General features: G+C 39.4%; 1 protein-coding gene across 7 annotated transcripts in view; it reads right to left on the reverse strand.

The window, feature by feature from the left end:
• The window catches only part of LTBP1 (latent transforming growth factor beta binding protein 1), a 406,918-nt gene that overhangs the window by 156,953 nt on the left and 235,064 nt on the right, over positions 1 to 14,901 (reverse strand). For all 7 annotated transcript variants that reach the window (XM_047068909.1, XM_047068908.1, XM_047068911.1 and 4 more), the window contains one exon: positions 11,394 to 11,465. In XM_047068909.1, the coding sequence (XP_046924865.1) occupies positions 11,394 to 11,465 (72 nt within the window). The remainder of the gene's footprint in view (positions 1 to 11,393; positions 11,466 to 14,901) is intronic.

Below are 14,901 nucleotides of genomic sequence, written 5' to 3' on the forward strand. Positions count from 1 at the left end.
TGGTTAACGAGTTCAGGCCCCACATTGGGCTCCATACTGACAGCTCAGAGCCTGCAGCTCAGAGCTGTGTCTGTGTCTCCCTCTCTCTCTGCCCCTCTCTTGTGCTCTGTCTCCCTCTCTCTCACTCAAAACTAAACATTAACAAAAATTTTTAAATAAATAAATTGTATATATATACATATATATTGTATATGTATATATGTATATGTATAGACATATATTACGTACATATATATACATGTATGTATGTATGTGTGTGTATATGTGTGTGTGTGTGTGTGTGTGTGTGTGTATATATATATATATATATATATACACACACACACACATACATACATACATACATATGGGGGGGTGCCTGGGTGGCTTAGTCAGTTGAGTGTCGACTTCAGCTCAGCTCATGATCTCATGGTTCATGAGGTGGAGCCCCATGTTGGGCTCTTTGTTGACAGCTCAGAGCTTAGGGCCTGGAGCCTACTTGGGATCCTGTGTTTCCCTTTCTCTCTGCCCCATCCCACTCATGCTCTGTGTGTGTGTGTGTGTGTGTGTGTGTGTGTGTGTGTGTGTGTGTCTTTCTAAAATAAAATTTAAAAAATCAAAAAGTATGTGTATATGTGTATGTATATATATATATATATATATATATATATATATAACAAATGATATAGTTTCCAGTATAATCCACCAGAATTTTTTTTCCCACCAATACTTTGTCAATATGGCTTTATGAGCAAATGTAAAGTGACCTCACATAACACACAAAAAAATCTTCATTTCCTTTTTTCCCAGAAAAAACGCACTTCTACTTGCTCAGTCAGGGTAATCCATCAGGGTGTTATAGAATGACTTTCAAAATGACCCCAATTCTCCACCTCTCCATGTATCCATGCCTCTTGCTATGTCCTCACCTGAATGTGGGCTGCCCTTATTACTTCAGTCTTTCAACCACAGGACAAAGTTGAAGTGACAATGTGTCAGTTCTAAGCCTAAGACTGTAAAGCTTTGTGTGCTTTCACTCTCTCTTGAACCCTGCCACCAGCCTGCGAACAGCCCGTGTTAGCTGCCCAGGAGATGAGTGACTGTGTGTAAGACAGCAGATTCATCCTAGCCGAGACCATCCTGGACCATCTAGCCCCAGGCACCCAGCAGCAGATCACAGATGCAAGAATGAGCCTGGCTGAGATCATCCGCCCCTGGCCTGGGTCAGCAAACCTGCCCAGTTGCACCTAGAAGTGTGGCAACTGCATGATTATTTTATTTAATTGTTAACGGACAGGGGAAAGGAGAAAAGACAATCCTGGAAAAGGAATGCCTCAGAATCTAAATGAACTATAGCCTAAATAACAGTACAGAAGCATCAACGCAAAACAAAAGCACACAAATAAAAACAAGAGTATTTAGAGGCATAAATATTCTGCTTCTTAAAAACTTCACACTAAAACTGAAGAGATACAGGGAAGCCTGGGTGGCTCAGTTCGTTAAGCGCCCAACTTCAGCTCAGGTCATGATCTCATTGGTTCATGGGTTCGAGCCCCATGTTGGGCTCTGTACTGACAGCTCAGAGTCAGGAGCTGCTTCAGATTCTGTGTCTCCCTCTCTCTCTGCCCCTTCCCTGCTCATGCTCTGACTCTCTCTCTTTCCCTCTCTCTCTCTCTCTCTCTCTCTCTCTCTCAAAAATAAATATATATTAACAAAAATTTAAAACTGAGGGGGTACGACTTACATGATGTGATAAATAATGTGATAAAAAAAACTTTACACACCAGATACATTTACAAGGCAACTTGCTATAAAATTAGACGATGAAGTTTGGACAACTCTATGATTTCTAAACCAATTTCAAACCAGTAAAGAGCTTAAGAGCTAAACATAGAATGTGAAAGTATCAGCGGGCATCCACTATCATTCTCAGCTCTACCATTTGCTGAGCAAGGCTTTAGGTCATGGTTTCCCCACCTGCAACAAGTAGGTGTGGTCATTGTCAAGACCTTAGAGATGAGAAAACACATTAAAAGTACTTTCATAAACTGCACACTGCTATATAAATGTTAAGAGCACAGGGAGGAGTACTCAGGCTGCAGAGGTAAATTCTACCACTCTCCAGCTACATGACCTTCCATCGCTTAATTTTTTGGAGTCATAAGACTCAGTTTCATTACCAGTTTAAAAGAAAAAAAAAAAAAAGGTAACACTACTTATCTCCCAGGGTTGTTCAATTATGACACACCTAAGCATCTGACACAATGGCTCCACCAAATAGGCACTGAATAAATGCTAGCAAAATATATAAATGGGCAGATACAAAATATGCAAGCAATGATGACCAGAAAGGAAATCTATTTTATGAGAAAAAGAAAACTATCAAGTTATTCTCGTGTAAGTAATATCATGAGGAGACGAGCCTCATGTTAACAAAATCAACAGTAATGAGAAATGGAGCAGTAGCTGGTCTAGCTAGTTCCAAAAAGTTGGGTAAGAACTAAAGAGTATTAGAGGAAGAACTTAGGTTATATACAAAAGGCTTATTAAACTGGGCCTGAGGAGCGCCTGGGTGGCTCAGTCGGTTGAGTTTCCAACTTCAGCTCAGGTCATGATCTTACAGTCTGTGAGTTCGAGCCCCGCGTTGGGCTCTGTGCTGACAGCTCAGAGCCTGGAGGCTGCTTTAGATTCTGTGTCTCCCTCTCTCTCTGCCCCTCCCCGACTCATGCTCTGTCTCTCTGTCTCAAAAATAAAATAAAAAACATTAAAAACAAATTTAAACTGGGCCTCAGTGCTAGTGAACTTAGGATCACAGACCATGAAGTCACCTGCTGTCAGGATCACCATCACTAAAAACATCTTTATGTCTGTACATGGTCATTGTCTCCCTTGTACCTTGTTCCAAACGCCACAAGAAGGCAGCCCTGAACAGGCTGGGTGGGCGGACCTTGAGTGAGAGGGAGTAAGGATGCAAGAGAGGGAGAGCACAAAACTCTCACTACTAAGTTAAAGCCATCTATTTTCACTCTATGCAAATTCTCACCAAAACCTTTGAAAGAAACCACAAATGTCAAGGACATAATATATATCACAAACTATATCAATGTTCCTCTATTTAAATATAAACTTAAAAGAAGCTTACAGTCACTAGCCACTATATCAAACAAATTTTGCATTCAGCCTGCCCCCTCCCCATACCTTAATAAGTAATTCATCCACCTTCACCTACACCTGTGGGATTCAGCAGGCACAGCATAGCACATACTCTCCCATGCCCATGTCTTAATCTCTTCTGGTCCCGATGACTTTCCCAACTCCAATATCATCTTTCCCAAACTGCAATTATTTTAAGGTAAAATTATTCCTACGTAGAAAACTCAGACGAAATTATTAAAACCAACAAGAGTTAGTTCCAGTAAAACAGTGAATATTAAATTACAATCTTGCTCACAGCCATATTCAATATAAAGTGCCTGAGGAGAGCCTAAACAGGGAGGCAAGGGAGGAGAGGAGGCTCTCTACTGCTAGTGAGAAGGGAAATGCACATCCTCTCCAAAAGTCATGTGTACAGGATAAATCACAGCTTGGAACCAGTCATTTCTCTTGTAAAAAGAACCACGGATTCACTGAAGCTTTATGTTCAAGTACGCTCATGACAGTATATGTATTAAGACAAAATAGAAACTAATCTGAAAATAGCACTTTAGAATAATTAAATGAATTCTCCAGTATCCATTAACTAGGATACTAAGTCTGCATTAAAATAATTCTTAACAGATTTAATAACATGAGAAAGTATTATCTATTAAGTAAAAACAGTTTTCACACTTATCTGTGAAATATGATGTAAATATCTATCTATCTATAGATATCTATAGATATATAGCAGGAACTACAGCAAAATGCACCAATTTTTGAAGGAGATCAAGGTAATTTCTTTTTTACATTTTTTTTTACCATTTATTCATTTTTGAGAGAGACAGAGCGTAAGTGGGGGAGGGGCAGAGAGAGGGAGACACAGAATCAGAAGCAGGCTTCAGGCTCTGAGCTGTCAGCACACAGCCCGACACGGGGCTCAAACTCACGAGCTATGAGATCATGTCCTGAACTGCAGTTGGACGCTTAACCAACTGAGCCACTCAGGCACCCCAGGTAATTTCTACTTTTTATACATTTCTCTAGTTTCTAAGTTTTAAACACTAGGTATGAATTATTTTATAAATAAAAAAGACAATGTGTTTCTTTTAAAGATTAGGTTTTTAAGTGCTATCCAATTTGCTAACTAAATGGGAACTTTCTGAAATTGCAGTGTTCGGTTCATTCCTTAAGCACTTACCACCTGCCGCCTTGATATTTGAGTTGTGAGTTAAGAACAGGGATCTTCATGAGGGCGGGAATTGAGTCTTATTATATTCTAATATTTCTCAGAGTATCCCCATTTAAATCATCATTAAATATCTATAAAGCAAGTGAGCTAATGAATGGCAGATATTGATGCAGATGGGCTGCTTAATTCAACAGGGAAATAAGACTACCTGTGGATAACAATTATACAACTTGGAGCTTTGTTTTCTCAAAGCCTTTTCCACATCCTCAACGAAAATTTATAATACATACATACATTAAATATCACACTCCAATATTGATATCTTGGATTTTAAAAAGCTCAATTCTGATATGGATATATGTTAAAGAAATGTAACACAGTAAACTCGCGCTTTGGCAGTCTCCCAGGCTCGAAACGCTTAGCAACTGAAAACAAACTATTAAAAGAAGATTAAAAAACAAGAGAAACATCTTAGTTAATCTGAAACGGCATAGAAATACATGGTAGTGGGTGGAGCTACTGAATTTCTGTGTCTACTGCCCAGAAGGAAACAGGGGAAGCCAGGATTTAGCAACGGAAGGTAAGAATCCGAAAGAACCTGTGCAGAAGCATTCTTCCTCAGCAACTGAAATCTAGCAAAACTTGTCAGCATGCTTAAAAAGTTAGATGAGGGGCGCCTGGGTGGCGCAGTCGGTTAAGCGTCCGACTTCAGCCAGGTCACGATCTCACGGTCCGTGAGTTCGAGCCCCGCGTCGGGCTCTGGGCTGATGGCTCAGAGCCTGGAGCCTGTTTCCGATTCTGTGTCTCCCTCTCTCTCTGTCCCTCCCCCGTTCATGCTCTGTCTCTCTCTGTCCCAAAAATAAATAAATAAACGTTGAAAAAAAAATTTTAAAAGTTAGATGAATGAATATATTTAAACGGAAAGAAACAAGACCAGGCAGCTATGAAAAATTATTAGAAACCTCAGAAATGGAAAACAATCTTAAAACTACAAGTCTAATGGATCGGACAGAGTCCAGATAGGCCTAATAAAACAAGACTGAGAAAACTGTGATGGAACTGAGATATTCATTCAAAATGCAACCAAAAAAAAAAAAAAAAAAGACGAAAGGATACAAGCACAAAAGACTTGCTCAGAGACATGAAAATTAAAGACGTCTCCAACACTAGTCAATAGGAGTTTCAGCTGAGAAACATGGTAGAAAAACAATATTTGAAGAGATAAGAGTTCATCATTTTTCAAATGTGAAGACAGACATGACTGTTCAGATGGACAATGCACTCTGTCCACTGAGCAAAATCAAAATAAATGCAAATATTGACACATCATGATAAAACCACAGAAAACAAAGAATTCAAAGATCTCAAAAGAGAGAAAGAGAGATTACCTACAAAGGAAGAAAGTATCAAAAAGAAGTCAGAAGACATTAGCACAATGTGGTCAAATGTACTGCTGGCAAACAACCTGGAACTGAACACCTGACCAGGGTCCTTACAGAATGAGCTCCAAACAAAGATATTCTCAGACATATAAAGTATATACTTCTCAGTGACCCTCACTTAAAGAACTGTCAAAGAATATAATCTTAAAATACAGACTGGCAAATAAAAATACAGGACACATGGGGCGCCTGGGTGGCTCAGTTGGTTGGGCGGCCGACTTTGGCTCAGGTCATGATCTCACGGTCTGTGAGTTCGAGCCCCGCGTCGGGCTCTGTGCTGACAGCTCAGAGCCTGGAGCCTGTTTCAGATTCTGTGTCTCCCTCTCCCTGACCCTCCCCCGTTCATGCTCTGTCTCTCTCTGTCTCAAAAATAAATAAACGTTAAAAAAAAATTAAAAAAAAATACAGGACACACAATTAAATTTGGACTTTAGACAAACAAGTAATTGTTAGTATATATGTTCCAACCAAATTATTTGCTATTTATCTGAGATTCAAATTTAACTGGCTATCCTGTATCTTATCTGGCAAACCTACCTCAAAAACAAAAACAAAACAAAACAAAAAACTCATGAGCCCACAAAACAAGCACAGGATACAACAAACAATGCTGAATGAAAAACCTGATAAAATGCCAGTACATTCATTTAACTATGAACTGGATTAAAAAAAAAACTTCGATGTCCATTAACTATACCTTTGAAAATAACTATAAAACAGTGACTCATTCTGTTACCCAGCACTATGCCAGAGACCACGTTTTCTACAACCAAATACGTTTTCTTGAGGGTCTCACCTGCACTTTCTAGTTTTCCCAAAGTACTCAAAGACCAGCCTTCTTCTATATCCTTACCATAATACAGTCACAGTATTTTGTATTCATTAAGGTGTCTGAAATAGATGCTATTGCCCAGCCAAGCTCTTCATAACCCCAAATCCCCCAAGTATGGCTTACTGATACACAGTATTAAGATTGTGAGTTTCATTTAATCACAGAGATATGCTCCTGAAGAAAAAAAAGAAAAAAAAGTCCATTATCTTTTCTATGTTCCAAACAAACTGTGGTTTCAAACGCACTTTGGGGCACCACCTTAAAGGAATCCCACACTTGGGACTGTCCATGCTAATGGACACAATGATGCCCTATCGTATCTGTTTTGTAAATCTATTTTATTGAAGCAGAATAACTGGTGTAAAAAAAATCGAGGTGGAAAGTTACGTGGACAGCTCTGTCATAGCTGCTGTAATGGGCTCATCTCCAGTCAGCTAAAATTTAGCTAGCTGGGAGAGTGAACAAAGCAAACTGTGTCCTGCTGATTTCCAACTGACTTAATTACACTGAGTCCAAGGTCCAGAGGGATGCCTTATTCACCAGGCCTCTCCTCAGTCTGTAGCTTAGGGGAACCCTGCCAATTAATGTTTGTGGATCACTGAATATTCGTTAATGTTTGAGATTATCTATGAAAAAGGAATATACATACACTGGATTATGAAAGTGCAGACATCTCTCACTTACATATTGTGGCGTTGCCCACAGCACCTCTCAGCACATGCTAAAACAAAATGTATAGAATAATACTAGGTTGATTTCATACCTACAGCTCATGAAATGAAGGATTTCTGTGTATCCAAAGAGGTATTTGCTTTTAACAAAAGACTTCACTAAATAGATTGCTCCCCAAGTGATTTCAGAACCAAATTGCATTTTATTGGATTTACGCCTAATTTTTAAGAGCTCGTTTATCTCATGACAAAGTTATGGGCAAGTGAGAATACTCAAAATGCAGGGAAGAAGTGAGCTCCAGAGTCAAGGAGTATGAAAGCAGGCGCTCCTATTACCATATTCATGGGGTATTATTCCATTTAATTCTAGCTCTACATCAAACCTTAGCATAATAATCAAATGACAAATGTTGTTCTAGATCTACCAGGAAATATGCTTGTATTGTTTGTTATGATAAATGAAGCAAATTATAACAATTCCATAATGTTAAGGGTAGTGAGGGCAGGTTTGAGAGCTCCGTGTGTGTGTGTGCAATAAATCATTCCTTTGAAAAGATAATCGCAGCACCGCTAGAGAGGAGAAAAAAACCCAACTTGGAGGGCAATTATTTGAAAGCTCCTCAAATTAACTTGTGCACAGTTGGTTCTTTGTTACTGAGCCCACATTACTAAACGTTGTTTCAGGACATTAGTTCGCCTAGGTGAAGGAAATAATGTAATTCTAGTTATTAATCACTTTAATTTTAAATGTGCTTTGTAAACTGAGAAGACATTAAACTCTAAGAACAATGTGGAACGCACAAGTAATTAGCGGTTAATGGGCTCCTTTTGAAAAACTCTGGGATAACAAAATCTAAAGCTTCGAGCTCTAGGAAAAAGGAGTGTACATATGTAATGTGAGAAAGTTCTACTTCATTTTACTGACCAATAGTGTCACAAAGGGAGTGAAATTAAGCCCTTCTCTCAAAAGTAATTTTAATAGATTATGATGAATGAAATCATATTATTTTATGAGTCAATCTTCTCTGCAGTATAATTTAGCGGTGCCTTTTTGAGGCACCATGAAATAGAATTTTCTGTGATACTTCACTCCAGATTCCCTGCCAAAAAGTCTGACACTGTTTTGCAAATATCCTCCTGAGACAAACGTAAGCCAGGATTTGGTGTTACTGACTGTCAGGGCAAAGAACGAGATGGAACCATTTCCTGTGCTCAGTGTGAACAAAACTTGCAAAAGGTCACTCCATACCATTCATACCAGAAGAGATAAATACAAAAATAACAACAAAAATCAAGCAATTATTTAAAGGATCCTTCATTCTCTTTTGCTAAGATATGTGGCCGATGTTTACTTCTACTTCCATCGTGGTATTTTTACAAACACTGTTAGAACCTTGAACCAGCTAGAAGAAGGAATATGTTGGATAACCATCCTTTCTTATTACAATAAATCTTATTAATACTGGTAGCATTACCTTCTAATACTCCTCACAACAGATGGCGTACCTTCTAACAGCATGGCTAGTTCTAAAGAGCTGTTATCTACATTAGTTATACCTTAGATACATATAAAATCAGTAAAGGAGGCCATGTTGCACACAGAAACAGAGGTGGTTTGGGAGTTTAATCCTGGCTGAGCCTCTCATTCTCTGTGCGATCTTGGTAAAGTGACTTACTCTGTGTCTTGGTTTCAACTGGGATTAATAATGTCTAAAGCCCACCCCACCCCTTCTTACCCCACAAAAACATGCACATTCTTCATAATTTGACATCAGGAAATCAGGAGCACCCAACATTCTGGAGCATCTCTGATAATTAGTTATAGCAGGTTTGCAACGTGGAAGGATAAACAAGGATCCGCCTCCTTCTGAGAGGAGGCAGACACACCTCAACACAGGGTACACTTCAGGAAACTTCCTATCGAGGCGCTAAAATGTGTATGACAGACCCAGCCGTCATTTCTTTCTTCTCATCCATAGCGTCTATCCCAGGCAACAGAGTAATGATAGCCATCAGACACCTGGAATGTACCTACAAAGTCTCCCAACCTCATGGACTGTGCAGGACAGAAATTCCCTGGTGCACCCCGTGGCCAGTTGTTTTTAAGGGTCTACTGAATTATGCCCAATGCAGGAAGCTCACTACTTCCAAAGGCATTTCAGTACAGTGTTGGGGAATGCTGTTCCACAGAAAAAGTTTGCTCTGAGTTGTCAATATGCCTCCTTTTAACTCCATTCTATTATTGACTGGTTTTTGAAGCAACTCATAAAGACTTATTTTGCGATGCCTGGGTGGCTGAGTTGGTCAAGCATCCAACTCTTGATTTTGGCTCAGGTCATGATCTCACAGTTCATGAGTTCAAGCCCCGCATCAGGCTCTGCACGGACAGTGCAGAGCCTGCTTGGGATTCTCCTTCCCTCCCTCTCTCTCTGCTCCTCCCCCACTCACATTCTCTCACTCTCTCTCAAAATAAATAAATAAACTTAAAAAAAAATAAAAATCAAAGACTTGTTTTGTAGGACAGTGGATCCAACATTTAAAGGCATGTTTATAAGGCAGCCATTCTATTTCTCTGTAATCTGCTCTTCTCCAGGGCTAAACACCCTCAGGATTCCAGGCCCCTCATAAGCTCTGTTGACTTTATTAGCCAAAAGACAATGAATACCAAACACCCAAACCCCAAATTCAGTCTGACTAGCAGAGGACAAGATTGTTACTTCCAAAGCCCTGCTCATTCTGCTTCTACTAATGCATTCTAAAAATGGGCTAGGGTTTGTCATATAGATTTTCATCCAAATCTGTGAAGCAATCACTTCATTTATGCTGTAGAATATATATTTAGCCATCTGTTCATTCAACATCTTCATTCTTCCATCCATTTCAATCTTCCATCCATTTAATACAATCTCTTAAGGATATCTTAAATTCTACTGATTCCTACGTAATATTGATTAATCCATTACTCCCACGTTACTAAGATGTTTCTTACACAGTGTCTTGGGTGCCCTCTCCCTGAGCAGTTAAATCTAACTTTCAGGAGGATTACCATATTTTAAGGCAACACTTTTTTAAAATGCATGGTACACCTATGTACATTTCAAAAGAAAATTCTTTTCTTGCTAGAGCTCTACAGATCATAAAAGTTAGATAGATGCAATATGGAACAACCTGAGAAAATTCTCAGGTAATTAAGACAGTCCACTGACATAACCCTGTTAATAGGAATTAATCTAGACTTTGTAATATTACCTTAATCTGCCCTGTCCTATATAAACACATACTGGTCAAGGATACAGAGCCCCAGACAACAAGTTGGAAAACATGTGCTGTGTTCTTAATGTGGATTTTGGTTCACTAATGGAGGCTCTTTCTCCATTTTAATATACACACATTTCCAAGTTACTAATAACTCCTTTACCCAGACATTTAAGGGGAAATTAGGAGCATTAATTGGACAAACCACAGAGTAAATGAAACAAAATTTGATATCATATGTGGGTACTAAACTAGGTACTCGTAAACCTGAGTTACAACCCCAGCTCTATTTAGCCTCAGGAAAGTCACTCCACCAGTCTGGGCTTGAATGTCCTGGTCTGTAAAGTACAGACACTGGGCTACAGGATCTCTGAGGTTCCCCCTGCTTGTTCAAATCTGCTATAAGGTGCAAAATAAACTGAGCAAAAGCACTCAGGACATTTCACATTTAAATACTTTGAGGTGGCTAGCAATATTCTGATGAGAGGGAAATAAAGGAACTCTACTACCCAATCCTGTGTCAGCAAGGAAGGCACACTGCTAGGTACACATGCATACTCATATGCATGCACATGCACCCACGCATGGAAAGGGAGGGACCAGCATGGAGACCATATGGTGCTCTGTAATATAATCCAATCTCCTGTGGATTTCATCACAAATTAACATAGGGGGAAAAAAGTTCCATGACGTTTAAATGCTATTAATTCTAGCAACCATACACTATAACTCTTTGCTTCCTTATAGATAAATTGAGTGAGCGAGAGGTAGTTCATTGTTGTGACTTTCTCATATGGGGCTAATGAGAAAATTGTGGTCAAATAACTTAAGATTCCTAAAAAGCCAAAGCAACGGAAATCCACACCAATGAACTCAGTTAAACTTACCTTGACAGAAGGTGTTGTTGACCCGCTTATAACCTTGCAGACACTCCATCATTTGGTTATATCCATGATACGCTGTAAGGAAGAAAGAATGCGTTGTTACACGCTTAAATTCTTACAGTCCTAAACTGCCTGTTGTGATAACCTAATCCACGGAAGTCATCAGTGGTCTGTATTATTCATTTCTAAGATACCCAATTCAATGTATATCAGTTTCTTTTACATTATACTCAGTTATAAATATACCACTTATTTTGCAATGTATATAGTCCCAAGTAGTTGTCAGCAAACGTTGATAACGTTAATCAAAAGAATCATAAGAGGGGAGCCTGGGTGGCTCAGTCGGTTGGGCGTCCGACTTCGGCTCAGGTCATGATCTCGTGGTCCGTGAGTTCGAGCCCCGCATCAGGCTCTGTGCTGACAGCTCAGAGCCTGGAGCCTGTTTCAGATTCTTTGTCTCCCTCTCTTTCTGACCCTCCCCCGTTCATGCTGTCTCTCCCTGTCTCAAAATAAATACATGTTAAAAAAAAATTAAAAAAAAAAATCATAAGAAGGTTTAATATGTTCTACCAGTTAGTGATCATTTATATTACAAAGACTCTCTCCCTGCCCAGTAATTTGCTCCAGGCATTTGAATTTTCTTATAAGTAGGGTTAACATACATCCTAGTCTGTCTGGAACAGTCCTGGCTTATGCCAGTTGTACTAGCAAAGTGCATTAATAACAGCACTCCACTCCCAAAAGTGTCCCAGTTTCAACAATAAATAATATGCTCGCCTAAATACTGGCTGACATATCTTGGTAATGAGTGATTCTTCCTACTATGAACCTGAGAAGAACAGGAAATGATGAGAGGAAGCTAGGAGATGAGAAAGGCCTCTGTGATCAGTGGTATGGTTCATCGCCCAGAAATTTCACCAGCAATATAATGTTGCAATTACCAAATTATCAACAAGCCCTAGTCACTGCAACTGATGCTCTTAAGTGAGGCCAAAATGATTTCCTGGCATATGGATACAGCATAAGCTCAGGGACCAAGCAGACCTAAGTTCAAATCACGGCTCTGGCTATCCATAGCTCTGCAACTTTGGGAGACAAGCTTTCTGGGATTCAAATGGTGATTCTGTACAATGGGAGTATTCCCATCTACTGAGCAGGTCTGGGTCGCTGTGATTTTAGACATAATTTATACAGATGCCTACCACAGTGCCTGACAAAAACCACTCACAAGATAACAGATGCCATTATTTCCTGCCATAAGGTAGTCTTTCATTACGATCATGAACAACAGATAAAGGGCAATAATCAAAACAGGATGGATGGTTAGAACACTATAAAGACCTGAACAAAGAGTAAAGAGGGAAAATTCAAAATAAAAAGGAAATTTTCTTTTGGAAAATAAAATTATTTTGCCCCTAACACATGCTGTTTATTCTCACCACTAATGGAACAGGGTGAATATGTACGAGTGGTGTTCCTCTCTCCTCCTTCACTTCCTTTCTTTGTCATATGTCCCATCTCTTCAGATCTTTCTAAAAGCTAGGAAAAGGTTACAGTGAGCAGTCTTGGAATAGCGAGTTATAGGAGGGCAGAAATTGGCATATGGGGAATCACCCCAATTCAAGCTCCTTGGCCACACAGCTAGTCTTGTCCCACAGAATGAAGACCCTGGCTGCCTACACAGATTCTGGGATCTCTGTCTGTGAACTGTTCAAAGGCAAAAGAGACGGTATCTTGTTTTAAAAGTTTCCACAGTCATCAAGCTCAAGGCAGAGAGCCAGACCAGATGATCTCTTCAGGTCTCCCTCAGCTTAGGATTCGATGTTTCAGATTCTAAATTTTCTTCTAAAAACTTCTAAAGGACAAGTGACTTGTTCATGCTAAGTACATTTTTAATAGATTACAGGGTATTTAATGAAATCGTTTACAGATTTAAAATTAAGTTTTTGCAGTAAAAACTAAACAACAATGAAAGGTCTTTCTGTATGCGGCTAAACAAAAACTTCAAACATTAAACAAAAGTCATTGGAACACTGAAGTTTGAACTACTTTAAAGTGAAAAAAAAAGGTGGGGGGAAGGCATGGAACACAAAACCATAGCATATAAAGCCAAGGAAAGTCTGCTGCCTTCCAAAATGAATATGATTTAGAGAGTAGTACCAACCAAGGAAAGGAAAGTTTTTAAATGACACAGGAAGAATGTGACCCTGAGTGTGTTTCTTGGGAGTGAGTCACTTAGGACAGCACAAAGTAAATGTCAAGATGTTAATGGTTTACTTCAGTCATAATCCACATTGCCCTTCCTGAAATGAAATCAATCTCTTCAATTTTATACACTACTTGAGCCAACCTATGAATTTATTTTCATCAGCATTTAGTAAGAAGTAATAGCAACTTTGTACTTTCATATTTAGCTTAAATTATTACTAACACTAAAATGGAGAGTTAACAAGACCATTTAAAGCAGGGAATTTATCCTCAGATAACACAACTGTAAGTAAAAACAACACAAAGTCAGGAGTAGAAGTCAGGGATTAAAAAAACAACAAGAATGGAAGATTCTCTGTACCCCTAACTTCTGTCCCTATCTTGCAACTTTGGGGCTGGGAAAAATGGAGGAAAGAGAAGCAGTTAAGCAAAAGACACAGAGAGAAGGAGAGATAAGAAAAAGGCATAACATAAGAGAGAAGATGCAACAAGTATGACAGAACATGAACTTGGCCCCAGAATGAAGCTGTAAGAACTGAACTTCTCTTTCTGAAGTCCTTAGACTTAGAGGTGGGAAACACACCGCCCCCTTCACAATGTTCCCACAGACAAACTTACACAGTACGTGAGGGAAAGGCCATGAAAAAAAATAAAAAGTTGGGGCGCCTTGGTGGCTTGGTCAGTTAATCGTCTGACTCTTGATTTCAGCTCAGGTCACGATCTCACAATTAATGAGTTTGAGCCTGCATTGGGCTCTGTGCTGACAGCATGGAGCCTGCTTGGGATTCTGTGTCATGTCTCTTTCTCTCAATCTCTCTCTGCTCCTCCGCTGCTTGTGTTCTCTCCCTCTGTCTCCCTCCCCCCCCCACCCCCTCAAAAGTAAACATCTAAAAAAAAAAAGTAATCTTTTTTCAACATTTTAGATATAGACACTTGCCTCATAAGACAACAGCAAACAACTCAAGCTGGGAATCAAACTCAAGTCTACCTAGCTCCAAACTCCATGCTCTTTTAAATCATACCATATCTCTCCTGGATATCCCTTTGGTCACGTTGCCAGAATCATTTTGGCACATGGATCTTTCAGTGAGGAGGAACTATCACACTCAGCCCACTTGCTGGAAATCCACATTACCAATCATTATCAAATCAGCATAGAAAGTCCACAGGGGACATTCTTAGTAATGAAGGTCTCATTTATTTGATTCATTCCCTAAATAAAGAATTCATTATTTACTGGAAACTTTAGTGGGTGTTTTCACAAGTTAGTCCTCCAAAAGAAAAGAAAACAGAAGCAGTATCA

This window comes from Lynx rufus, unplaced genomic scaffold, assembly GCF_022079265.1.
Source record: "Lynx rufus isolate CCGP_SWC_20201006 ecotype Redwood Valley unplaced genomic scaffold, mLynRuf1.p SCAF_8, whole genome shotgun sequence".
NCBI lineage: Eukaryota > Metazoa > Chordata > Mammalia > Carnivora > Felidae > Lynx > Lynx rufus.